Source organism: Synchiropus splendidus, chromosome 6, assembly GCF_027744825.2.
Source record: "Synchiropus splendidus isolate RoL2022-P1 chromosome 6, RoL_Sspl_1.0, whole genome shotgun sequence".
NCBI classification, from domain to species: Eukaryota; Metazoa; Chordata; class Actinopteri; order Syngnathiformes; family Callionymidae; genus Synchiropus; species Synchiropus splendidus.
Window position 1 is genome coordinate 2760475 of NC_071339.1, and position 25917 is coordinate 2786391.

Sequence of the window (25917 nt, forward strand, 5' to 3'; positions counted from 1 at the left end):
TTTCAAACAAAGTCGATTAAGATGTAATTTATGTACATATAATAGTGTATTCATCTCAGATTTGAACAGCAGTGACAGGATAGTCAAGAGGCTCCAGAAACTTTAAAAAAAACAAACATTTTTTTCCAAGTCCATTTATTTAAGTGAGAGTTTTAGGGAAGAGCGAATTGCAGGCGAGGGCTGAGGTCAGATGTACAAAGACGTCCATGTGTAATGAGACTTTACCACCAAAGTACAACATATGACAAGAGTGGGATGTTTTCCAGTTGAGATCAATTTGGTCACATAAAAACTTTGTGGGAAATTCTAGATGCTCCCTGCACAAGCACGACATCATCTTAATGTTTCAGATCTACACTGGAGCCAAACAGCGCCACCAGCTGGTCTTCATACTGGGAGATGTTCCTCTTCATGATGTCCATACAGGGACCCAGCAGACGCTCAAACGCTTGGATGTCGATCACTGTGGACGGTAGCAGATGTTATTAGTGTTATATTCACCTTGATGGACTGTGAACACCAGTTAGTGTATCATGGTAAACAGACAGAAGAACCAGACATTTAGATCAGGGGTCTTCAAACCGGCCCTCAAAGGGCTGGGGCGGGTTCGTGTTCCAACCCAAGTAGCACACACAGCTTCACCAGTCAGGTCTCTGAACCCTGTGTCAGTTTAGTGTTCAACATTGTGTGCTACACCACCACAGCTTGGTCGGTTTGAAGAGCCCTGATTCCAATGGTCATCACCTAAATGGACCTGACACAGCAGAGCAGCAGTGAGTGGAGGGTGGGAGTTGCGCTTCACATACCTAAACACTTGGTTTCTCCAACAGCATAAACCGACGCTGCCCGAGGCCTGTTTGTGACAAGCGCCAGCTCCCCGAAATACTGTCCCCTGGAGCACCTGGCCACCTCCACCTCGGTGTTGTCCTGCTGCTCCTCTTTTGTCTGCAACACAGTGTCGTCACGCTGGACCACGCTTGTTTTGATTTTACAAGCGGCCCTGACACGTACCTTGCTTTTGATCATGATCCTCACCTCTCCAGACTCCACGATGTAGAAGCACTCGGCCGTCTCTCCCTGAAAACATCTCACCAGTCAGGCTTCACACACAACAGCTGCTTTGGATCCAAGACAGAACTACCTGAGCTATAATCCTCTCTCCATCTTTGAACCCTCGTGCTCCCAAGACGTCCACGATCTTCATCCTCTCTGAAATCTGTGGATGGAAAAGTTCAGTGTGTCTGGGAGAACTGTCGTGTGCAGATGGTGGAAGCAACCTCCAGAGACTTCAGCAGCGGCACGCAGTCGATGAAGGCCTCGTACATGCGCCTCTTCTTTGCGTTGTTCTTGACTATCAGTCTGTGGAACGTTGCACGATCCTGAGGAGACACCAGCCGAGGTTGTCATATATGCACATCCCTGGTTTTCAGAAGCCTGTGAATGTGTTTTTAATGTTTCACCAGCTGCAGAATTCTCTTCACTCACCAAGGCCCAGAGAGCTCCCTCCTGGGTGGCGACGATGGTGGCGGCTCTCGGAGTGTTGTACATGAGCGCCAGCTCTCCGAAACTTCCCTTGTTGTCGTACTTACCCACACACACATTGGCTCCATCTTTCTGCACCAAAATATCGTACACCCCCCTAGAGGTGACACGTGAAGTCAAAGATCTCTTCCTTCATCAGAAGTCGTCCAGACATGGTCTCACTTCTCGATGACGTAGAAGTTGTCTCCATCATCTCCTTGGTCGATGATGTGCTCTTGAGGCTCCACCTGAACCTCAAACATGGCATCCAGCACCTCTGAGAACTGCTCCTGCAGGAACATGACGCTCAGTCGAGCTTTAATGAATTGGTGGGGACCCCCTGTACCTGCTCCAGCGTTTTGAAGAGCAGAATGTCTCTGCAGGCCTCCTGCAGCCTGCGGCGCTGCCCGTCGGTTTTGGGATGAACGATCCGAGGCTCGGTGTCATCGTCTTCGTCGTCGTCGGGGTTGTAAGGCTCTGCACAGACTGGAGCAGCAACGTCTAGTTAATGCTGAATATACACTGGAATCATGATGTTTGTGGATGACACGGTGATCTAGGAAGAGTTAGGATTTGAGGTCAGAGAGAGAGAGTGAAGGTGGAGGTGAAGGCGGACACGTCACCGGAGAGGTCAGACTGAGAAGGGAAGGGTCAGGTTGGTAGAGTCTGTGGAGTCCAATGAGGAAGGTGAAGGAGGAAGAGGACAGAGGGTTGGAGTGAAAAAAAGAAGAAAAAAGAGGAAGACATTCCAAGCAGCCTGTTCTCCTGACTGACCTGAGACCCTGCGGTTGTACTTCCCACTGGTGGATTCTGCGTGAGAGAGGGAAGAATCACCTGCAGCTCCTCATCGCCGCGCACCACAAGTAAAGGAGAAGACCCTACTCACTGTCGGGCTGCTCGCGCTGGTTCTCCGGAGGCTTCTCCGAGTGCTCATCAAAAGACACCCCTCTGCGGATGTTCCTGCTGCCACGTTTCTTCTCCCGCTGCTCCTTCCTCTGGCTCTCCAGGATCTGAGTGAAATGTTGCACTGCAAACTCCACCAAGTTGGGAGGTTTGTTTCGAAGCACCTCCACGGTGTATCTCTGCAGCAGCTCCTTCAGACCAGCGGGGATCTCCACCGCGCTCATGGTTCACCGCCTGACCTCTCTCCAAGTGCATATGCCAGCCCCAAAAACAGGAATGAAGTGATCCACAAAGAGGACTCCTCCTCTTCATGTCCCACACAGATATTGATCGGTGGATTTGGAGCAGCCCGCTGGAAAATATTGACAGGAACGTTCCCCATCAAAGCTAATGGAAGTCTGTCAGATTGATTCAAACGCTCGGCTTAATGATGCGGCAAACACACACACACACATAAGCTTCATATGGATTTGGTGTTTTATTTCTTTACATGTCGACTTTATATAATCAATCTCTCCAGCTATACATTTATTGACACACGTGTCTCCGAGTGGTGGAGGGTGAAGGCTGTAGTGATGTGACGCAGACCCACGAGACGCACCTCTTCCCTGATATGTGCAGCTGCTCGTGGAGAACAAATGCTAAGGCACGGCACGTTCACGTCACTCCGTCACAGACGGACGATGGACGCAGTTAAAAACAGGAGTGAGGACAATCGTCCGGGCCCCAGAACGGCCGCAGCGGAGAGAATCAAGTTCATGGTTGGAGATTAGTTAAAAAAAAAAAATCAGATTTCCTTGATGTTGCTTGCCGGGCGTCTTTGAGGGAGTTGAGCTCTCGTCACAGGTTCGGTGCTGCCCAGTTCAAAAACTTCATGGCCAATTCGAACCCTAAGAAGCAGGCCTGCCAGAGACACAGAGCAAAAACAGACGATCATGAGGACAGAGACTGAAAACGGAGCTGCTTCAACAGAAGCAGGTGTTGACACAGCTGTCAGGGTGTTGTGACTGTGCCGCCTTACAGAGGTCAGACAGAGGTGACAGAGCAAAGTTAGCCAAGCAGACAATTGTGGCTTGTAAATTAGGTTTTCAGAGTTTACTGAGCTGGGGCCACAGCCCTTGGTCATCACTGGCCCTGTGACCAAACCGCCTCATAGTCCAGAGACTGGAAAACAGACGAGACTGATAAAGTGCGTAGAGAACCTGCCACAGCTAGTGAGCAAGGCATCCAGTAATGGATGAGAGAGGGGCCATTCTGAGACAGAACATCAGACAGTCTGTCAAGCCGGTAACGGCCGTCAGACTGATGAGTTCAGGAACAGTTTGTGGTTTATTTATTTCTTAGTTACTTCTACTGTTATTGTTTATTTTCAGTCATTTATTTTTTTCCTAGTATTTTTTATTTATATATATATATTTTTTTTCTTCGTCTATATATATTTTTATTTATTGTTGTTATTTTGTTTTGTCATTTGTCATCATTGCACTTTGTTCCAAAGCACTTTCCTCGTTGCTGGTAAAGCTGCAACAGTTGCAGCGCTTCATTGAAATCAAACCTGACGAAACATTATCAAATTAGACAAGTGGAATAAGCGTGTGTCTGACTTGATCTATTCACTACTCCTTTGGCCGAGTGGGTGTAAAGCAGACTTTGGGAATCAAAACTGGAATCTGACCAGAAACATCCTCACTTTGAAATAAATAATGATGTGTTATTTTACAACCCAACCACACGTATGATGAAACACTGTCTAAACAGCAACACTCACAGCATTGGCGGGGAAGGCTCGCAGCATGACGGCGGTGAAGCCCTTGTAGAGAGAGCGGACGCCCTCCTCTCTGATCAGCTCGCGCAGAACATCCCGAAAACCGTTGGGGTACTTTCCTTCAGGAGCTGCGGCAGAGAACATTTCAACATCAGTGGGTGCCCGCTTGTCAGTCCATTCCATGCAACTTCAGAGTGGGACCTGTTTGGAAGCGGGACTTGAGCACATCTGGCGGGATAGCCACGGCCCAGTTAAAGATCCCGGCCATACCTCCGGCGAACAGGACGCTCGGAATGCTCAGCTCATTGTGGCTGGGAACACAGGCAGAGGGCGGGTCTCCCGTGAGTGCTGTGAATATGGGCAACATTCACGCACTCACCTCTTTCCTGGTGGCGTGAGAAGATTCTTCAGCCACTCATAAGACATGAAGTACATCCCACTGGCCGGCACGTCTGAGAACATTGTCCATGAAAGAAAACACACAAAGAGTGAAATACATTTGCCACATGTTCTGAGTGATCCAGGTCTCATCAGAGAGATAACACAGCAGCTCACCTCTCATGAGCGTCAGCGCTGTTCCTTTGTAGATCCCTCGGATGCCCGACTCTCTGTACAGCTGTCGCACACAGTCCATGGGCCCATTGTACTTCACAGTGCCTGTGGAGGCCTGGATCTGCAGACACAGGGCTGGATCACAGCGTGTCCCTCACTGACCTCACCTGTACCTGACCACTAATCTGCTTCTCAGATTCAAATTTACGCCGCCACTTCTCCTGTTTTCACACGGCTCCCATGAAGTCAGAATGAAACCAATAAAGTTATTATTATGAATCAATATTTTTGGCATATCAAATTAAGTGAATAAAAATAACTTCAAAATATCTTTATATGTTGTACCTTGCATTTATTGATGTATTCGATATTCACCTTATTTATGATATGTGTTGAGAATAAATTGTATGTTAAATGAAAAAGTATAAATATTTGTAATATTTTTCAATAGAATAATATTTACACTCTTACTAAGCCTGTTCAATTTTTTCTTTCTATTTTTTTCCTGATAATCAGATTATCATATTACGGCTTAAATGAATTTGTTTCTTCTCAGGCTTGAAAGGCTCATGATAGAAATGAATTGTGGGAGTCTATTTGTTTTCCGTGTGCGTGGCGCATGGCGCTGACCCACTGAATACACATGCGTGATAGCAGGAGTGAAGGAGTCTTGGAAGGCGCTTGGTCCTCTCACCTGTAGGAGACATTTGATTCGCTCTCCAGGCGTCATGATGGCAGTGGTGAAGACTCCCGACAACATTCCAGCGGCAAACAGCTGTGGATACCTGCGTGAAGATTCATGTCAGAGAAGAAGCTAAGAAACACGCCGGCACCTGCCATCACCCACGAGAGAATATCGTCTGGACTTCTCTGCTGCAGCTTTTTGCCCAAGCCGAAGCCAAAGAAGCAAACAGCAAACATGGGGGTGACTCCAATGATGGGGGCCGCCATGCCTTTGTAGAGCCCCTTCACACCCTGCCAGAGAGGCACAGAGGGGAGATGAGGCAGCAGTTGGACGAAACATAGGTTTACAGCTTTTAGAGTGTAAATAACAACAGCTGAATCATCACATTTATCAACCACAGCTATTCTGAACGAAGGGCGAGTGAGGAAGCCGAGCCACTCACAGGTTGCTGGTTCAAATCTTAAGTCTAATTTCTATTTATTTCTCCGAGGCACAATAGTATCAAACGTAGTTTTAATGAATCATTAGTAGTGACTGCCTTTGTTGCTGAATTCACATGAAATAAAACACAACAATAGTTTCCTAATAAACATTACACAACAAAAATGAAATCTGCCCTTCTCTTATCTGGATGAAAGGGACTTCTTCTTGTTTTATAACCAACATGTACAACATTGGAAATGTACAATTAATAGACAATGTGTGACATATTGTGTTGCTCGCGAGCGTTCAGGTGTGGCTCATCTCACCTCTTGGGCTAGCGTCTTTTTACAGCAGTCGATAGTTCCGGCGTACATGAGTCTCTCTCCAGGCTTGGGCTTCGGTTGCGTTTGCAAACGCACCTGGGGGATAGGATTAAGGAAGCATTAATGCAGCAGGAGCGTAACTTACACACTTGATTCATTTTGTATTCATATGAGAAAAACAGGCCTGAAGATCGACACCCGTGGTTTTATTGAGCTTCTGTGGACAAGACTTTGGACTGTCAGCTGCATGCAGAGAACCAGGCCCAAGTATTGACAACCTTCTTTTCATCATCTGATCCCCGCTCGAGATGAACACAGATAAATGTAGGTTTTATTTGCATAATTTTAGTCATGATACATGTTCCTCATTAAGTTACACAGGAGAAGTATTACTCTATGATGGTGGATAAATCCCTTGTCTTTAATGAAATGATGTACTAACATTCATTTGTGTTGTTTGCTTGTGTTGTCATGTATGGGTCAGCGTTAAAGTAAGACAGGCGGATGTAGGTCAGAGGCGTTCAGTCTGAAGTGAAAACAGGGTCAAAGATCCAGGTCTCGATGCTAACTGGGTCCTGATGTCCTGACCTGCGGTTGTACATGCTCTACAGAGAGTGGTGCACGGCTTACTTTAATGGTGTCCAGCGGGTGTCCAGCGAACACCAGGCAGACGCCTCCGAAACCTCCGGCAAAGAAGTTCTTGAGCGGACTGATCGGCTGTGGCTGTTTAGACATTTTTACTTCTCCCTTCGTGGACACAAACAACCAGATGTCACGCACGAGGACAGAAACAAACACCTGGATTAAAAAAGAGCAAAGGAACTTTGAGAATTACCTGGTGGTTTTCACGGAGGAGAAACGTCGACCTGTCAACCTTCTCACCTGGACCTTTCACCCACTTACTGAGCCGGACGAGATTGGCTGTAGCACCGCGGCGCTTCGGTTCGTCGGTGTCTGTGGTCCGGGTGGAATCGTGCAGTAAGCGGAACGAAGAGCGATGTGGATGTTGTGTTTTAGAAATGTCAACAATGACACTATCACAATGGGTGAACACTTCCACCATTCAACTTACAGCTAAACCACAGCTGAAACCAACTTGGCAATGCAATGCTTCAGTGACGCACAAACTGTACACAACATCCATTCTTAAAATATAACTTTATTAGTCATTTTGACACGAGTCACTTGAGAAAACAGCATCTTTCACACAAACTAAACACTGAAAATGATGGTTTTCCTGCGGTCTACAATGTGTTAAGACATAAAGATAAGTTATCGATAGAACCCTTCAATGATATGGATAAATAAGGGAAGGCCATCATTTGCCGTGGAGTCAAAACAACCACTAGATGCAAATGTTATTGATACCAACAATGCAACATATATTTGAATCTCAGCTGCGTCTCAGCCGCTTTATAGTACAGCAGGGTGTTAAGAAGCTGGTGCTAGTTACTTGTAAACCATCTAGAATACTTGGACAGGTTTGCATTTGTTAGCAGCAGAGACATAAAACACAGTTTGTGTGGGCGAAACAGGAAGTCAAATAGCCAGAAGCTCTTGAAGAACATCCTACAACAAAACCAGTACAGCTGGTTTTTCTTGATTTTACTTTACATGTTTAAGAGAATCAGTCATATAACCATCATTTTTCACTGAGAAGGCGCTGAATTATGAGCACAAGCTTTAAAAAAAAAAAAAAAAACAATACAGTGATGGACATGGGGGGTCAAAGGCTTGTGCCAACAGACCATTTTAACTTGGTTAAATTACTCAAATAGTAAGGGTTTTGGGAAGTATTTTAGTGAGTGAACTGTGATAAATCTGACACTGTTTTAAATTCTTATACTACTTTGGAATGACCCTTGCAGTGCAGAAACATACAACAGCTCCGGCAATTTTTAGGGACAACAGGCTTCATTAACTAAGATAAAAAATAATTTTCACAGTTTGATCCTGCTAATTGAGTGGGTGATAAACTCTATATTGTGCATTTATTGTTTTAATAATGGCATTGTTAATATCTTTAGCAGGATATTCTTGTAAAAAATGAATTTATAGTTTGGAAACGGGAACAGATTTAGTCACGTTTACTCTTTTTATACTTGTTATTGCTCAGAATTCAGTGTGAGAATATCTTAAATGGAAATATCTGTCACTTTCGTCCCTTATTAAAACACACATCAAAGAACCTTTCACTCTTCTTCAAAGAAAAATAATTCTCAAGATCTGTCTGTTATCAATGTCACATGCAAGTTTGCAGCAGAAGACAGTGAGTAAAAATAATATTATAAAAAAAAAAAACTGGCTTATATTTGCTTCTGGCACAGAAAAGTGAGCATCATTCCAGTTTTTTTTCCAACTCTCTGCAGCAGGGGGCAGCAGACCACAGTGTGTGAGCAGCATCGTGATGACGACTCCGTCTAACGGATCTGCGGAAACTCATTGTAGATCTGTTGGACAATCAGCTTATCCATCTGTTTGGCCGTGGCGCTGCCTTCATCCTCTCCTGGATCCTCCTCCTCCTGGAGGATCCTCTGCAGCGCCCCCTGGAGGTCGGAGAGCCGGTGCTGATGTTCCAGGTAGTCGGTCGAGCCCATGATCGAGTGCATCAGAGAAAGATACTCCATTCGCAGCTTGAATGAATGAATGAATGAAGATATTCTTAAAAATACATCCCAATGAAAATAAAACCAAAACAGAAAACTTGAGTAAAAAAAGCCACAATGGGCTGACTGCAATTACTTACACTAGCATGTAACTTTAAGCTTCTTTCATCACGATTTAATCCGTTATCATACAAAACATTTCTCATAATACTGAATTTACTTTCATAGTACTGTGTGCTTTTGTCATCTTTATGAATCTGTTCCACATTGACGGCTTCAAAATACATCTTTATAACTTTATCTTCTTCATTATTTTGGCTGTAAACACAATGTTTTGATGAGTATTTTAACTTTACGTATCCTCTCACTCTCACCTTGTCGCCGGGTGAGAGATCGGATATTTGCCGCACAGCAATGTCGATCATCACCCTCATGTCGGAGCTGTAAAAGATGTCGGCCGTCTCGTGGCTGGCGAAGACATCCTGCAGGAACTTCAGGACGGAGTGAGGGGCCGGCGGCGTGTGCTTGAACATGCACACCGGGTCGTCTACGGAGCAGATAGAGCCGCGAGGTCACGTTGAGTGGCAAAGTGACGCACTCGTTTCAAGGGTGTTCAAGGTTACCTCCTCGGTTGAGAAGAAGCAGAACTTTTTCAGACAGAATCTTGACGTTCTTCTTCCTCAGTTCCTGCATGATCACGTTGTTGCTGGGAGCTGCGTGACCAGACATTCATTTGCTTCTTAATCAACACAGCTGAAGTGACCACACTGGTTGTTCCTTGTAGAATGATGGACAAACATGTTGTTCCTAAACTGAGTGGCCAATCTCCAAATATTCTGACAAACACCGGAGCATGTTTTACTTTCTTCTACAGTGACTCATATCAAAGAGCTCTGTGAAAACAGGAGCTTCCCACCAGTGTGGTGCAGGTTGAAGCTCAGCAGGAGGTTGAGGAAAATGTCAGGCAGCTGCTCCGTGGGATCAGATGGAAGCCCGTCCTCCACGACGCCCAGCAGGAACTCCACAAACTCACCATTTAGGTGCTCTGAGTAAACAAACAGCAGAGGGCTGTCAGGACGAGCTCACACCAGCCCAGCAGCGCGAGCAGACCAACCCTTCCAGGGCTTACCATAGTGATGATATGGCACCTGCTCCCCCATGGAGAAGATCATGGTGAGGACCAAGGCTGTGTAGCACATCTTCTGGTGTTCTGGGGAAACAACTGAGCGGGTTAAAATGCGGATCAGAATGACACAAGGATGAGGGTGAGTGAACCTTGAGTGTCGGTCTGTAAGTCCCGCGCCAGCTCCATGGGGAGGATGGAGTTGAGGAGAGCAGAGATCAGAGCAGCATCCAGGCTGCACATGGCCCCAAACACTTTGAGCAGCAACAACCGGAGAGACACGCGGTGTTCCTGCAACACCAGAACTCATGAGCAACCATCCAAAACCTGACTGCGGTTACGATGAAAGTTTACCATCTGATAATATGACACCAGCGACATCACGTTCTCATGATGGTTGGCTTTGCACATCCGCTTGCACACTTCTGGGTCGGCATCCGTCTGAGGAAGGACAGCCATTTCAACATCCAGGGCTCAGATTTAAAGATCCCACCCAAGTTCTTCATATCTCCGTTCATACCAGGATCTTCAGGAGCTCCTCCAGGTAGCAGGCGATGAGGGAGTGGTCTTCATGAAGAGCCCAGCTGCGTTGCTGGGAGTCGTCGCGGTGACGAGTGAGGTCGCTGAAGATGACCTCTAGTCGCTGTTCGTCATGACACACTTGCCCCTGGGGCAGCGCAGCACTCAGGTCCTGCAGAGATCCATCAGAACATCAGGTCATTTAGGATGGGTCAGCCAGGGGGGTCTGATCTGGCCCACGATTTTGTGATACATGACCAAATATCTCTAGCAGCTGGAGGTATTTTAGAGTCAAAACAAGTTGAAGATAAAAGTAACTGGCAAAACTGAAGTGAAACTCAAACAGAGATCTTGAGAGTCAAGGCCCTCAGGGAAGCTGGGAAAACCAACAAGTGTCTTCAGGATTGGATCATCGCTGCAGGAAACGACTGCAGGCTTGAAAACAACAACCGAGTGGATAGACTGTAACAGCCCCCTCCCCAATAAAATGACAGCATGCCGACACTGTGACAACACTGAGGCACGTCTGCACTTGTGCGCAGCTTGTCGTCGCCTCAAGAGTTGTCTTGGGTGAAGACAGTAAAGAAGCTAAGACGATGTCAAGTAAGGAGAGTCATTCAGATCCAGATATAATTTGAGTCAGAGTGTATTATTTGGAAGGGATCGAATGATGTGTTTCCTGGTGTCGAGTATTACCACCTGTCATCAACCTTAGAATATACTGGGATTAGTAACTAGACGTCATAAAGGACCTGTTTAAACATGAAAGATAATGTGGTGAATTTGATCAAAACAGACACGTATCTGCACACAGATCAGGCAGGAAGTTATGTGGTCTGAGAAAAGATGCTCAAGTCATCATGGGTGAAAAAGTGTTGTGGATCTATAATGTAAGTGGAGCATTTTAAAGGCCCATTTAAGGCGGATATTTTTAAGGCCATGAAGTGTTCGTTGGTGATATTAAATAAGTGTACACTTCTGATTTACTGATTTTCATGTTTGAAATAAAATGCGAAGCTAAGTGAAATTTGGGGTCGCACAAACTCAGAATCTGAACATAACACAAGGCTGGAACTGTGGATGTCATTGTCATTCGCTTGCTGTCGCAGTGACTCCAGGCAGAACAACAAACTGTGTTTGCTCAGAGAAACTGGCCAGGATCCAGTCTGCACCACTGACCTTGCTCTCCACCAGTGAGAGAAGAACTTGCTCAAGGGCTGTCGAGGACTGAGGCAAAGCGCTCTGCAGGTGTCCCACCACGACTCCCACGGCCACCCGGGACAGCTCGTAACTCAAACCCGTGTTTTTCCGCACCAGCTCGATCAGCTCCGGCCCGATGGTCATGGGAACGGGCTTGGTGGATGTGGGGCTGCCAGGGGGGCTCTCCGCCACAGAGGGCGGGGCGACCGGCCACTCACTGTCTGGCTGGTCCACGGGAGCGGACTTCAGAGGGGGGGCCGGCTGGGGGGGAGGAGGAGCGGGACTCTTCTTCCCAGGAGCAGGCTGGGGGCTAGAGGCCTGCTGGTCAGGTTGGGCGGCGCAGGGCTTCACGCGGGACGGCACCGGCGGAGGGGGCGTACTGGAGACGCTCGGCAGACTGGCTTCGGATGAGACCAGAGAGTGGGAGGAGCCAGACTCCAGCGAGGTGGTGCTGATGGAGAGAGAGGGGCCAGGAGACGGAGGGAGCGAGGACGTTCTGGAGGCGACCTCCGGCTCGCCTGAGAGGCAGAGGAAATATTGGAAAAATGAACGTATGGTCTGCTATTAATCATGAATACCACTGTTTTAGAAAACCAGAAAATAATAAATGATTATGGTGAGAACATGCTTTCAAGGGAATGTTTTCGTGGACCAAAACCTACAGATGTGCCAGCAGATAACACCAAAAATATATCGGAATCTATACTATCTATAGCGTTTACCAACACAGTGCAGCGCCACAAGAAAGTGAACGGCAGACAGGAGGGGCAGCGGCGCGTGAGAGCGTGAGCTCTGGTTACAGATGAGAGTTCACAGCACCGTCTTGACTAAGAATAGAGCAGTGGAGCGACACGCACCAACACTTCGCTTGCTTCATCTGCGCCACTCACTCACCTGAGCGCTCTCGGTTCCTCTGTTTCTCGGGAGGTGGGGGGGTGACGGGGGCAGCACGGCGGGCCTGTGGAGGCACCTGCATGTGGACCATCCAAAACAGTCACATGAGACGCAAAACTTGTGGAGCCACTTCCTGCGCTGGGGCACAGATGTGGGCCACTTATCCCCCCGTTAAACAACTCACAGTTATATGGGAATAATATTGTGCAATTTAAACAGACAAAATTTTAAAATGACTTCTGAAGCAAAGAAAACACTGCAGTGGAAAGGCGACAAGAAATATCAGTTTAAGGAACGTAAATATAACGGAGAAGTTCCCCTCTGCAAGCTTTGATAGGTGATAAAGAACTGACATCTGATCAAGATCGAAAATCCCTGCATTATCATAACACATGGTAGAATGTGGCCTAAATGGAATGTTACATTGTTACACTCTTCAGCACATGACACATATTTTTGAGTGGATTAATAAGGACTAACTACTTATCAATCAATTCAGTCAGGATTAAATCATAATAAATTCCTAATTCTTTCTTGTATTTTTGTAAATGATGTATTGATTTATTATTTATTCTTTTTTTTGTTTTGTATATCTTTGTTTAAGAGCAGTTGAGCAACTTGTTTGATTATTTGGTTTGTGAAACTAGTCTGGAATTTACTGTATCTTATATTGTATATGATGTAAAGTATAGAATTATCATTCACAAGTTAGAAGAAAATTAAGGCCATAAACAGGACAATCTAAAGGTGGAGACACGATGAGATCATCATGGACTGAGGGTTTTGCTGCTTTCTTTTCCACATTTTGAGAGAGGCTTACAGATGGAATGTTCAGTTTAAATGTAACTCATGGAAATGGAAGGGCTTGGAAATAGATTTTTCACTTTGGTTGTCAGCTATTACGACCACCAGGCTCACTACCAATGGACAGCCTGGTGTTCGTTTGTCACATTTAGCAGGAAATAAGAGTGGAAGACGCTTTGCTGACAGTACAAATACAATCACTGTGATGTCAGGAGGATTAACTATAGAGCACCACAGGAAGCATTTCATTTCATGTTGTTCCTGGTCAGCAACTGAGAGTGTGGAGGAAGTGCAGGAAACATGGCTAATATTGACCCACTCTGTATTCAATATCACCATTCAAAGGCTACAACACAAAACCTAACCCGTCTGACATAAAATATTACATTTACATTACATGTACTCTCAGGGCGCTGTGTTTCAGGAACGGCCATGGCCTTACTGTGGTTGCACGGGAACTTGCGATGTACATGATTCTTGTGTGGGCTACCTGATAGAAGCCGTGATCTCGCTGCATGTTGTCCATGCTGCCTGACGTTGGTACGCCTCCCTGGCGCCCATAGTCCTTGTTAAAGCCGTTTGGTGGAGGCGGAGTTTGACTGAGAGATATTTCACTGTTGGACGACGTGATGCCTTGCTTCAGACTGGGGGATCCCCGGCGAGCGAGGGTCTCCTTTCTGTGGTGGATCAGCTTCCTGTGAGAAAAACATCAGGCTTGTCGCTGGAGTGCACTGTTCAATAACGCGAGGTGCACATCAACTCACTGCAGAACATCCCGCTGCTCCAGGTTGTATTTGCCGCCATTCTTCAAGGCCACATTGTGGATTCCTTCTATCGCTCTGTCGATAGACTGCAACACCTCATCCTGCTCCGGAGCCTAGTGGACAGACACACAGCAATGAAATGTTCATCCAGGAAGGGCAGCATGAATGGCGATGAAAATTTCATCAAATGGGGACAATAAAGCTGCTCAGAGACATATGTGACTTGAGGCAGAAAAATCTGGGTCAGTTATCTAACAACAACACCACTTTTCCCTCACAGACACACAGTTACTCAGCGGACTGGGCACATTTAACCTCCTGAGCTCTGAAGAGAGCATTCCTGTCCCGGTGCTGAGCACCCAACTGGCAGTAGGAAACTCAAGCTGTGACAAGTTCCATGTTTGACTGGATTATTGCGAGGAGAGAGCTGCAGCCGTGTGGGAGTGACTGGATGAAGGTGGCGAGAGGGAGTAGCAGGGGAGAACGTGATACAGCAGTTAGACTACACACAAGCTGCTCTCCAAGTCTTTAAAAAGCTCAATTCAATGAAGTATGCTGGTGTCTTATCCAGCAAGTACCTCATACAGTGTGCTAGTTTGTAGACTGACCTTGGCAAATGTATAAGCATGATCATGGGGCTTTGCAAACAAACATGAAATCAAAGTTAAGCAGGCCTAATGCAGATTGTGGAGAGACTCCTCATGTTGGATTTGGACGTGCCAGGAGAAGAGCAAGACATGGATGCAGCAAAGGAGGACATGAAGATGCCGTCCACCTCACTTCAACTAAAATATTCATGACAGTCAGGCCAGATTCAGAAACAGCTGACTGTCAATCCCAGTCCTTCATTGAAAAACAAACCTGCCTTATATCAATGTGGGTAATAAAGGAGAATTTTATTTGTTCTCATTGGTCTCATACATTATGATCTAATCCTCAGGTCTGGAAGATGATGGGTTAAATCAGCGCCATGCCAAATATATAACTTCTTACAAATAAACAACATTCTTAAGCAACTGGTGTAGAATGTGATCAGCTTCCCATTACACTGGATTCAACCCAGATTTACACACACACACACTCATCTACACACCTTTTTACTGGAAAAGATAAATAAACACATGGCTGAACGTCACACAGTGGCGTGGTGTTAGTGGTCATGCTTTGAAGAGGACTAGTTCATACGAATGTATATGACATTTATAAAGACAATCTGAAGCTCTAACTGCCAGATCTGTTCCCTTCGCAGCCTAAAAACCATCTGCCCTGTCGCAGTGTTAAGCTGCTCTGCAGAATAGATCAAGTCATGCAATAATTCATGATTGAATCCCTGAACTGGCGAGAGTCGTCTCCAGCATGGCCGCACTGCAGCTCTCTCTCTCTCTCTCACACACACACACGCGCGTCGCTTGGGATCCCATCAACTCAGCCTTCTCCGGACTCCACCAGAGTTACCTGTATTTTCTCGATGTACGAGGCGGGGATGTAGCCAGTTTCACCGGAGGCGCAGCGCGAGCCCAGCCACCAGTGTTTGTTGCTGCGCTCCAGGATGAGGAAGCTCTCTCCGGCCGTGAAGTGCAGCGAGTTGGGCTCGGCGGATCGGAAAGCGTATAGAGACCGGTACATACTTTAATGACACTTTCACCGGCCGAGACGACCAGCAGCTGGTAGAGGAAGGCCGACGCGTGCTTAAAAAGAAAAACCCCTTCAAGTAAAATAAGTGACTGAGCCGGAGCCGAAGCTGGTTTAAAGAGGTTGCGGAGCCATGGCCCCGATGTCTATTTACAATGCAGCTCAGATCATCTGATCTACGGTTAGTTACCCTCCGCCGCCAGAGGTGGCGCTGTGGCTCAAAGAACACGCCCCTAACTAATCAATGGACGAGTCATCGAACCGATCGATGCATTTTAGACTTAGATCGACGGGTCGTAGGTCAAAGTTTTGGCGATTTTGTTTTATATTGTCAAGATTCCCCCCCTCAATTTTAATTGTATTGGAATTCTATTACCACATTGTTACAGATTTATTCGTCTGATATTCGGGTTCAACTGAAACACGTGTATTAAGGTGCATTTTACGAGTAATTTTTGCCGCACATCGATATATACATTCCGGTCTATGAACAAAGCCCATGTCTGCTTATTATTCCTCTTCATTATTTTGTGACTATTTCAGTATTACACAAGACAGGAAGTGGTAACCCGGTGTCACCGTGAATTGGGCCCCCCTACACGGGATGGCTGGCGTGTGAACTTCAGGAACATGGCCGGTTTGGTGGGGAGCAGAGCGCTGCGCAGGTCCTTGCACAGGCTGCTGCTCACTCCCAACACGGGACTGGCTCGCAACAGGTGAGGGACTGACGATATGATCATATATACGCGCTCAAGTGAGGCCGCTGCTGTATGGGACACCTAGCTGTTCATCGAATTAGTCACATCTTTTTTTAAACCATCATCAGACATCATGTTCATTGTTTCATTCATGGGGCGTTTTGCTGTTCTTGTTGAATAAGTGTTTTAAATCAATCTATAGGATAATCACCAGCGCCACCTGGTGGTAGTCACGGACTCGACTTACGCACAACCTCGGACTGTTAAAGGAGCTTGTCCACACGTCGGTGAAACTCAATAATTTCTGCCACATTTACTGTAGCACAACTGCTTCCAGTTATTTTTCAGAATCCTAAATTGTGCTGGCTCTGAATCCTCTGAGGCAGCAGGCGTGAAGCCTGTGGCTGTCCGTCCTCTTGGCTTGTTGTCACCAAAGTGTTGGCTTTTCAACTGAGCCATATGGTGACAGTGTTGTGTTTCCATGCAAGTCTGATCAGAAGCGGATTCACCGTGTAACGGAACGGAACTGAACTGTGTTGTTGATGGTATGAAAACGGCCCAGTGTCTCTCTTCTTTTGATACACTCTCATCCCATCCACCACCTTAACTTTGGGTTGTGACTGAAACAACGGCAATAAGACCATGAAAATGACTGGTGTCACCCACCTGGTTCACCAGTCACCTATTGGTAGGTTGATGTGTCTTGCGTTGCACATAACAGCACCTGCTCTTTTCCTCAGTTTGTTTCAGTCTCGGGGTCACAGACTGGGTCCCACTGATGATGAAATGTACCAACGGACATCAGTGTCTGTCATGCAAAGGGAGGCTGGCAGTGAAATGCTGATCCTCAGCTACAGTTCCACTGGCTTCAACATCAACGGAAACAGGGTTTTTGGACCCTGTGCTGTTTTACCGCCGGCTATCCTGCAGTGGAATGTAATGAACGTCATCTTTAATGTGTGTTGGTTGTATAAGAATCACTGTTTTGTTTATTCAGGTTGGCAGTCATCATGACATCACTGAGGAAAGTGTGTCTCTCTTTCATATGCTGGTGCCAAGGATAGGTGACGTACACACAAGTAAATATTTGCTGTATGTTGGTAGTGTTTATAATGTGTTTTTATTTGTGGCCACAGAGATCCTGGTGATGGGCACCGGTGCCAAGCTGGAGCGGATCAAGCCACCAGTCCTGGCTCTTCTGAAAAAGAAAGGCATCGCAGTGGAGGTGCAGGACACGGTAACACCACCTCAGATCTCTGACGCTCTCATTGTGTTGTCGTCTAACTGACTGAGCTCTTATTTGTTTTTAAGCCAAATGCATGTGCAACGTTCAACTTCCTGATTAGTGAACGAAGGATAGCAGCCGCTGCCCTCATTCCCCCTGCGGTGAGCTCAGCCCTGGAGCTGACGGAGGAGTAGAAGACTGCAAATCATGGTGGACATTTTAAAAAAGGTTCCCCCACGTCACCCATGTGATCTGCTGAGATCTTGGGCAAGCGCACAACAGGGTGACAGTTTTTGGGATCAGCATGATCTAATGTTTTTTGTATATATTGTGAATATTTTGTGTTGAATGATGACCTGAAAGATGAATCCTATTCAGGGATTTAATGGTTTAATCCTCCACAGTGCAAACAAGACAATGGCTGATGTCACATAGACAAAGGAGAGTGGATAAGCACCAGAAAGTGTGTTGGAAATGCCCTGCAGCTTTCAGCCTGAGGTGGCTGGAGTGAGTGTCCTTCATTTAGATAAGCCTCTTTAGTCTGTGTGTCCGTCCGTCTGTGCGAGGACATATGTCATAATACACTCAAGCTCCATATAAAGAATCCCCAAATCCTCCATGTCCATCTCTAATCTTCACCTCGCCATAGGGCCAACAGATATTTTAGCTTTCAGAGGGTTGTGGACTTCACTTGAATGGCTGTGTGTCTTCTGTTATTTCGGATGGTATTTATTACAGTATTTCTCATTTTGGCACAGCCAACAGTTGCTCAATAAAAACCTGATACCATTTTCTTGTATGAGTCACATCCATTTTGGCTAAACAACACACATGCGTGGCTCAGTTTTAGGATCGGTCCGAGCCCTCTTCAGAACTGGTTGACTGGTTCCGCTGCGACCAAATACTGCTGATATCAGAGCCGGTGATGCGCCTGTACATGTCCTTGATGTCTTCATACTCGCTCCCAAAATGGTCCGTTTCATCAAAAGAGCGGGAGACAAACATCTAGAAAGAAAGAAGGCGCTTGTGATTCCTTTTCTATACTGTCGTTTGAATAAACCTTGGAAGAATGCTGTCACCTGGCTCTTCCTCCCGTCATCTGTCGGTGCCAGCAAGTGACTCACTTTGACAAATCTGGATTCAATAAAATATTTTTTTCAATCCCAAGCAACTCCTTTAAGTGGAGTTTCAAGCACTGCGTTGTACTTAACACAAGTGTTGCTCACTTTTGTATGATGGGCTCCAGAAGCTCCAAACCTGGCTGCACTTCCTTCTCTGGGTTGTTGGTTTCTATTTTGGTGCTGACTGTAGCGATGTACATCCCATCCGAGGACACGTTGTGGAGGTGCGACACTACAGAAATGAAGATGTCTGCAGAGGCAGAGCGGTGAAGTAGATATTGTGTGTGTCTCCATGTCATCAAGAGAAATGCTCAGGATGTGTGGAGAACCACCTGACTTCCTGTTCCTGAGTTGAGTCTGAGGGATGATGATTTGACAGGAGTTGGCCTCATGGGTGTTTTTAACGGGATGGTTGAGGAGACAGATGACCCGTATGACGCGGCCCTCTCTCTTAACTCGGCTGGCGACGTAGCTGGGCTCACAGATCAGCTGTTTACACTGAAACATCTGATCAAAACCACAGGCGCTGGATCACTGACAGGCGCTCTACAGGTGGGTGCGTGCACTGTCACTTGCCTTCCCTTCAGATTTCACTGCTTTCACTTTGCCGTTCTCCATCACAATCTCGTCGACGGGTTTGTTCAAAAGGAAGCTGGTGCCGAATTCAGCACTTAATCTGTAACAAACAATAATAATAAACAATTTTGTGATCATACAAGGGTCGTATACACGGTTAATAACCTGGCAAATCCATGTGGCAGCTCCGCCAGACCATAAACTGGGTACAGATAAGGACTGGAATTGTGCCGGGCCAAAGATTCACAGTACAGTTTGATTCTTTCGATGGTCTCCGTGTAGGGCTGCTCCACGTAACTGTGGAGACACAAGTCATGTAACAAGCTTGCTCTGCACATTAGTTCAGTTTGGACCGACTCACAATATTTCGCTCAGTCATGAATTGATTCAACTGCTTTCATTTTGGATTGCTCACACTTTTACGGTGATGTCACCGTTAGGTGGTAGTGATTATGTCTATATCAATTGCATGTATTTTTCAATGAATAATATGACAACGTTTTGCTATTTTAAGTAAAAATTGCAGTCCAGTAGGAGAGCAGGGTCTCTGCCCTACTTGGTTTGCGCTCGACGGACTGACCTCTCACGTCGGTGCAAGGCTATAGCATGACCCGTGAACTCCAGCACGTCCGGCCCCAGGTCAAAATGAGTGAAGAGTTCTCGGGTGGTCGTTTTCTCTGGATCCATGTCCTGAAACGTGATCGGCCTCTTCCTGTCAAAGTTCTGCGCAAAATGGAGCAATTTCCGGAACCTTCTCTTGTCGAACATGCCCATCAGATCTGAAACAGACGTTGTGACTCTTCAGAGCAGGGGTCGCGATGAAAAAATCACCTCCATTGGACTGGGCTCACCTGAGGTCAGAGCCTCCTCCTCTGTGGCTGGGGTTTTGTGAAGCTTCCCAGCCTTGTAAACGTAGCTCCCTTCCACAACTCTGAAGTCCACGTAGCGAGTGACCTCCGTGTGCATCAAGATCTTCACCAGCTCCTCTGGAAACCAAGTAAAAAATCTCCGTAAAAATCTCCTCAAATCACAGCTTCATTGTGTGACACTCGCCATTAGCAAGAAAGAATTTGGGCGCCAGGTCCACGTTCCACTCTCTTCCTTGGCCCAAACATTTATTATCATCCGGTAATTTAAATCTCCTGTACAGCTGAAAGAAAATTCCAAATGAGTCTTAAGAGCTGTGGCCACCAGTGTTTGTGGACAGACCTCTTCCAGAGGCGAAACAGATGCACTTTCTCCTCCATAATAATTATTCCCATCAATGTGGAGAATTCTCTGCCCATGCAGCGACAACAGCGTTGAGAGGACACACTCCTGAGACGAGGGCAGAGCTTCATGACAATCGTTTTTCAGGCTTTAAACACGTCCTTACCTTGAGTCCAGTCCCGAGCACGATGACATCATAATCCGCCATTTTATCACGCTTCTTTTCCAAAACAAATCCCAGTTTTTGTGTGTTGCAGCGTGCGTGTGTATATGTGTGCGCATGCATCATACACTGGTGCGAGTGATTGAATTGTGCATCACTGCGATAATCCTCTTATGTACGGCCCATTTATCGGTGTGTGTCTTAAGGACTTCCTGATTGATTTTATATGTGTGTTTCAATCCACCCAGCGATGACCACACAGACACATTTTTCTTCTCCACACAATTCCTCATATTCTTAGTCTGCATGCAATAAGATCAAAGTAACAGCATATTCATCGACACAGAGGTGAGCTACAAGCAAATACACAACCTTTGAAACTGGAACTCACTACACGGAAGCATTATTTAGGTTTAGAGCTACCACTCTGCTGTTCAAATCCACCCACCAACACAAAAATGAAGAAATAACACATAGATTATCTAATATAATATAATGTGTGTGAGTGAGTTTAAGCACATCGATGGTAGTGAGCTCCATTTCTGGGGAAAACACTCCTTATAGGGCCGTTTTGCCTGACCACACAAGGTTAAGCCTTTCTATTTCAGGATGAGGGCTTCAAAATAATTTCTATTATGTATAAATTACCAAAGTATTTTATACCAAAGTTGTGTTGGATGGTTAGGTTTAGGGTGAGAGGCTGAGGAAAGCAGTATGGCAATGAAATATCCACACAAAGACAGAAGGTGTGTGAATGTTTTTGTCGTTTTTGTGGGGATTTTTATTTTTCTGTTGTCTTTGTTTCAGTCGTGTTGATCATATTTTTTGCTTTGTGCGCATCTTCATTTCCCCATTGTTGGAAAATAAACAACATAAGAGACTTTCAAACTTTGATCAGCTGACTTTGTCCTTTTGTGTTATGATATATAGCAGCATAAATTGATCACCAACATAGCAGCATAAACAACTTTCTTTCTCAAGTGTTCACTTTGGGCCAAGCATGTCTTCAGCCGTGGCTGTAAGTTATTTCAAGTCACATTCAGGTTATATTGATACAGATACCTTGAGATTTTATATTTCTGACATGCTACAGACTAGATTTGAATATTTTGTTGCTGTAAAAATAGAAAAAAGCGATGCTCAAGAAGTAGCTGTTAATGAAGGCTTAGCTGCTTTTGCTAAGTCTCAGTGATATTGAGATTAAAATAAAGGTACAAAGTTATTTACTGCCAAGCCCGGTATACTTTTGTAGAGGTTTATTTAGATCCCTCATTTAACATATCACTTTCATCGACAACAGTTGTTATAACTGTTTTTAATGTATCTTACTCTCCCAGAAAGAATGTCATATTATCATATATTTTTTATTTTAGATTCCCATTTTTTAGCTTAGTGAGGGTTACAGTAAGATTAGGTACAGTAAGCGCACTGTTGTCTTTGTCTTTTGTGGGTTATTTTATTTTATATTATTAACAGCATTTCTTTCGAAGCAGTTTCCTAGTTGGTGGGACCCCAACTGACTATGGCAATAAATTCTATTCTGATTCTGATTCTGATACGGACGCCTTTAAATGTCACCTGAATGTAACTGCGGTTCTATGAATAGGTTCAAGGCCAGTTTCTGCCGCAGGGTTGAGTCACCGTCTTTGTTCTTTACCTGGCGACTTCACATGACTCTTGGAAGTGAACTCTGTCTCTGTCTTAATGGCAAGACACGTCTTTCTCACACTAGTAAAAAGAAAGAACTGATGGGTTTGTTCATTGTCACTCATGTTTCTCCCCAGTTCTCTGGGAGCAGACACCCAAACCAATACAGACGTGTTGGGTCCAAACCCGGCTTCCCAGGCGGAGGCTCTGCAGGGGGCGCTGTTGTGGGCGTCATCCTGAGCTTGGTGTCCTGTTATCTTCTCTTCACTAATGAGGTGAGGAACACACCCATCTATTGTGTTCTCAGCTACTTCACAAACTTGACTCCAATAACTACTTCAGTTAGTGATCTAAGAAGAATCATAAACATTTTGTTTGCTATTATTCGACAAAAGTCTTTTGTTCCTCGATCACTGATGGAATGTGGCCTGCTCTCTTTCTGAGTATGACTGAAGAGATCAAGCATTTTTACTGGAGACAAACCTGCTCCTGCCTTTCAGGCTCACGCTGTCCAGACAGCGGCCTCCGTCAGAGAAGGTCTGGCAGAGGTGGTCTCTTTGGACAAACCTCTCAGCGTTGATGAGGTGAACAACAACCGTTTGGTTCACTTGTCTGCGCAGCTGCAGACCTCACAGGTACATCCCTGACTCAGCAGGAGGCTCGAACCACAGTGCTGCTTCACGGTCTTTTTGTGTCGTGTGGTAGCTCATAGCTACAAGCAGAAGATTTCAATGATATTTTGCAAATAATTACAGAAGAAGCGGAAATAATCTTTATTTTTATATCTTCTCCTTCAATAAGATTTATATTTATCCTATTTACACACATCCAAACGTATAAACTGAACTGGGTTATGACCCAAAAATACCCGCAACATTTCTGTTTGGAATGTACATGGTACATTTTCTAACATAAATATATAGAGGGACATGTAATTAATAGACTGTGTTTTGGATGGTTAGGTTTAAGGGGAGAGGCTGGGGAAAGGGTTATGTTAATGTATGTCGACGATGGTCCTCACTAAGCTCGGAAGACATTCAATTGTGTGTGTGTGTGTAGCCTCTCCACGATCCCAACTACAATGTGGTGGTTCACGCAGTGAAGCTGAGGAGGCAGGTGGAGATGTACCAGTGGGTGGAACAGCAGCAGAGCAAGTCAGTGGTCTGTCTGCGTGTCAGCACTGGGTGAGGGTGAGACCGGCACACGTCTGACTGTCATCTGTCCCTGGGATCCCTTTCAGTGACGTCGTAGAAAACGGAGAGACCAAAACGGAGACGACCTACTCATACAGTAACCAGATGACACCACAGAGGTTTGAAGTGGTTTGGATCTAAATGGTTTGTTGCCCTCAGACACCGAGTGGAAATCAGAGTTGGTCAACAGTCGCAATTTCGATAAGGAGATTGGCCACGAGAACCCGAGGTACTAAATGTGTCGGTCTGCTTTTGTAAAGCTTGCACACACACACACACTCACGCACACAGAGAAGACAATCCCTGCGAAATACACACAATGGGAAGTGTGAACTGAGTCGTGAGTTAAGTTGTCATGATCTTCAGCGCCATGGCGGTGGAGAGTGCGACGGTGGTGGCTCCTGAAGTCAAGGTTGGCCCCTTCACTCTGTCCAAAGGTGAGCTGAGTCAGCAGCTTCTCCTCCTCCATGTTCATGATGAGTAACGTCCTGTGGTTTGGCTGCAGGTCTGGTGGAGCAGATCGACGACTTCCACGTTCTGAGTCTGAAGGACTTGAGTGCGTTGAACGTGGTCACCTTTCTCACCGTCCATGATGACTATCTTTATCACACTGACAACGTCAGCCATCCTCAGGTGAACTTCACACAATGCAACAGGTCACTTTCATTGTTCTCAAGCACAGTTTTCCTCGACAGGTTGGTGATGTGCGGGTGAGATTTTCCTTCGCAGGACTGAGCAGCGACACGACCTTCCTCGGTCCAGCTCAGACTGTGAGTCACACTTGGACCGTCTGTGTCTGTGTTCAAGCAAAATCACAAATTAAATGTTGAGGACATGGAAGAGAATTTTCAGACTGAATTTGTTGGTGTTTATTATTTGAAATGATTTAATTTAAGAACTGAGAACGACAAACAGTGAAACAGAACTGATTTCAGTGTGAATTTATTGGAAACAGCTGCATCTGTTCATGACTTCCTGAGCTTATGAATGTGAATGACTACAGCTGTGAGGAAAACAGATTTTTGGTGCTTGTCTGAGTGTCTTGGTGGTGTTTCAGGTCAGTGTAGTGGCCAAACAGAGAGGAGGTCAGCTGATCCCCTACAAGACCAGATCTGGAGACGCCCTGGAGATCCTGTACGAGGAGGATCTCTCTGCAGGGGTCAGGAGTCTGACTCACCTGTCGTGGCCTTCGTGGCCTTCAACTGTTGTCTCTTCTCCAGGAGGTGTTTGAGAGGGAGCTCCAGTACAACAGCAAGAAGACGTGGGGTCTCCGGCTGCTGGGATGGTTCCTCATGTTCCTTGGTATCCAGCTGGCCATGCGCATCATCTACACTCTAGGTAGGAGCTCACAGACTTCAGAGGCTGTTGACTGTTTATGTCGTTCCCTCATGTGTGTCACCTCCACAGTGGACTGGATCCCTCTTCTCCGAGAGCTGGTCTCCGTGGGACTGACCATCTTCTCTCTGTGCATCTCCTCCTCTCTGTCTCTTCTCATCATTGGATTTGGTTGGCTCTTCTACCGCCCCCTAGTGGCTGTTGCTCTGGGCGCCCTCGCCATGGTTCCTGTGTTTCTGGCCCGTTCCAGACTTCCTGCCAAGAAGCATCAGTGACTAGTAGATGGAAGATTGGGGGTGGCGTTTGGGTGACCCTCACTATGATGGAGAGAGAGAGACTATGATGAAAACGAAGTCAGGTGAAACACGAGATGAAGCCATGAACTAGACTGTTGTGATGGAATATTATTTCTGAAGCTAATGGAAAGTTCTTCCTCTCTTGTTTTTAGACCTCTTGAGTGCAGACTGAGTTTCTCACACCTGCTCAAGGTTGTTGTTACTTTCTTCTCCCTTGTTATCATTGATGTTGTTGTCTACCCCTACCGTTCAGCGAAATAAAATGGTTGTGCGCTGAGAGTATGAACTCTATTCTTTATTCTATTCTGTTCATTTTCCAATAAACATTCACAAAAGACAATTCTCTCCTCAAGATCTTCCTCTCAACATCCATGGTTGTTAATTTGAGCCTGAACAAAGCCATCAAATACATGTATATGTTGTTTTAATGAAAGCCCCTGAAAAAAATGGAAGGATGTTGGACACAACAAAGACCATACTGACAGACTCCTCTGTGTGAGGGTCAAATTACAAAAGAGGAGAGGTTTGTGTGTGTGTGTAGATTTAGCGCGCTTGAGGCCAAAGGATGGTTGCAGTTCATTTTGTTTGTGGTGAAGGTGACCTTTTCCTTTTTACGTTGTGCTTTTGGCCGTAAGTTACCATGAATTGACCGCTAACACGTCACTGCACGCGTTACACATAACTTGCTTAAAACTCCATTACCCATACTGCCCCTAGTTTACGTCAACTGGTGAAGCGCT

At 45.8% G+C, this 25917-nt stretch overlaps 6 protein-coding genes across 9 annotated transcripts; 2 read left to right on the plus strand and 4 right to left on the minus strand.

Moving 5' to 3' along the window:
* Positions 1-131: 131 nt before the first annotated feature.
* prkar2ab (protein kinase, cAMP-dependent, regulatory, type II, alpha, B) lies at positions 132-2688 on the minus strand. Its single transcript, XM_053868035.1, has 10 exons — positions 2408-2688; positions 2296-2331; positions 1868-2007; positions 1705-1811; positions 1486-1639; positions 1278-1379; positions 1142-1216; positions 1012-1077; positions 807-945; positions 132-463 (listed from the first exon to the last, which is right to left on the minus strand). Exons 1-10 carry the CDS (start codon positions 2646-2648, stop codon positions 339-341), a joined length of 1185 nt encoding a protein of 394 aa, XP_053724010.1. The 5' UTR covers positions 2649-2688; the 3' UTR covers positions 132-338.
* Positions 2689-2894: 206 nt separating this feature from the next.
* slc25a20 (solute carrier family 25 member 20) lies at positions 2895-7111 on the minus strand. The gene is made up of 10 exons (XM_053868041.1): positions 7008-7111; positions 6803-6919; positions 6176-6268; positions 5589-5716; positions 5436-5526; positions 4745-4862; positions 4569-4641; positions 4391-4500; positions 4193-4317; positions 2895-3327 (listed from the first exon to the last, which is right to left on the minus strand). Exons 2-10 carry the CDS (start codon positions 6905-6907, stop codon positions 3265-3267), a joined length of 906 nt encoding a protein of 301 aa, XP_053724016.1. The 5' UTR covers positions 6908-6919; positions 7008-7111; the 3' UTR covers positions 2895-3264.
* A 1352-nt stretch (positions 7112-8463) lies between these two features.
* LOC128760539 (NCK-interacting protein with SH3 domain-like) lies at positions 8464-15900 on the minus strand. The gene is made up of 13 exons (XM_053868015.1): positions 15538-15900; positions 14083-14195; positions 13809-14013; positions 12515-12590; positions 11600-12138; positions 10422-10592; positions 10256-10342; positions 10054-10192; positions 9908-9988; positions 9695-9823; positions 9402-9491; positions 9153-9325; positions 8464-8805 (listed from the first exon to the last, which is right to left on the minus strand). Exons 1-13 carry the CDS (start codon positions 15706-15708, stop codon positions 8593-8595), a joined length of 2187 nt encoding a protein of 728 aa, XP_053723990.1. The 5' UTR covers positions 15709-15900; the 3' UTR covers positions 8464-8592.
* Positions 15500-18650, plus strand: ndufaf3 (NADH:ubiquinone oxidoreductase complex assembly factor). Of its 2 annotated transcripts, XM_053868048.1 has the most exons (6): positions 15515-15702; positions 16258-16430; positions 17153-17348; positions 17410-17476; positions 17549-17649; positions 17724-18642. In XM_053868048.1, exons 2-6 carry the CDS (start codon positions 16345-16347, stop codon positions 17829-17831), a joined length of 558 nt encoding a protein of 185 aa, XP_053724023.1. In that variant the 5' UTR covers positions 15515-15702; positions 16258-16344; the 3' UTR covers positions 17832-18642. The 2 variants fall into 2 exon arrangements, with proteins under 2 accessions (XP_053724022.1, XP_053724023.1); XM_053868047.1 differs by having other exon boundaries at positions 15500-15702; positions 17410-17649; positions 17724-18650.
* Positions 17541-20949, minus strand: zgc:112334 (uncharacterized protein LOC619199 homolog). Of its 2 annotated transcripts, XM_053868029.1 has the most exons (11): positions 20710-20946; positions 20544-20651; positions 20388-20484; positions 20186-20320; positions 19915-20113; positions 19500-19631; positions 19335-19434; positions 19091-19265; positions 18864-19008; positions 18717-18771; positions 17542-18642 (listed from the first exon to the last, which is right to left on the minus strand). In XM_053868029.1, the coding sequence occupies exons 1-11, from the start codon at positions 20830-20832 to the stop codon at positions 18484-18486; spliced, it is 1428 nt and encodes a 475-aa protein (XP_053724004.1). In that variant the 5' UTR covers positions 20833-20946; the 3' UTR covers positions 17542-18483. The 2 variants fall into 2 exon arrangements, with proteins under 2 accessions (XP_053724003.1, XP_053724004.1); XM_053868028.1 differs by having other exon boundaries at positions 17541-18771; positions 20710-20949.
* A 1439-nt stretch (positions 20950-22388) lies between these two features.
* On the plus strand, positions 22389-25477 carry LOC128760551 (transmembrane protein 43-like). Of its 2 annotated transcripts, XR_008414841.1 has the most exons (12): positions 22389-22628; positions 22854-22988; positions 23413-23507; positions 23594-23643; positions 23706-23775; positions 23913-23983; positions 24052-24179; positions 24242-24316; positions 24604-24705; positions 24767-24884; positions 24954-25239; positions 25330-25475. XR_008414841.1 is itself a non-coding variant. In XM_053868032.1 (11 exons), the coding sequence occupies exons 1-11, from the start codon at positions 22455-22457 to the stop codon at positions 25154-25156; spliced, it is 1221 nt and encodes a 406-aa protein (XP_053724007.1). In that variant the 5' UTR covers positions 22389-22454; the 3' UTR covers positions 25157-25477. The 2 variants fall into 2 exon arrangements, 1 of the variants encoding a protein (XP_053724007.1); XM_053868032.1 differs by having other exon boundaries at positions 24954-25477.
* The last annotated feature ends 440 nt before the right edge of the window (positions 25478-25917 follow it).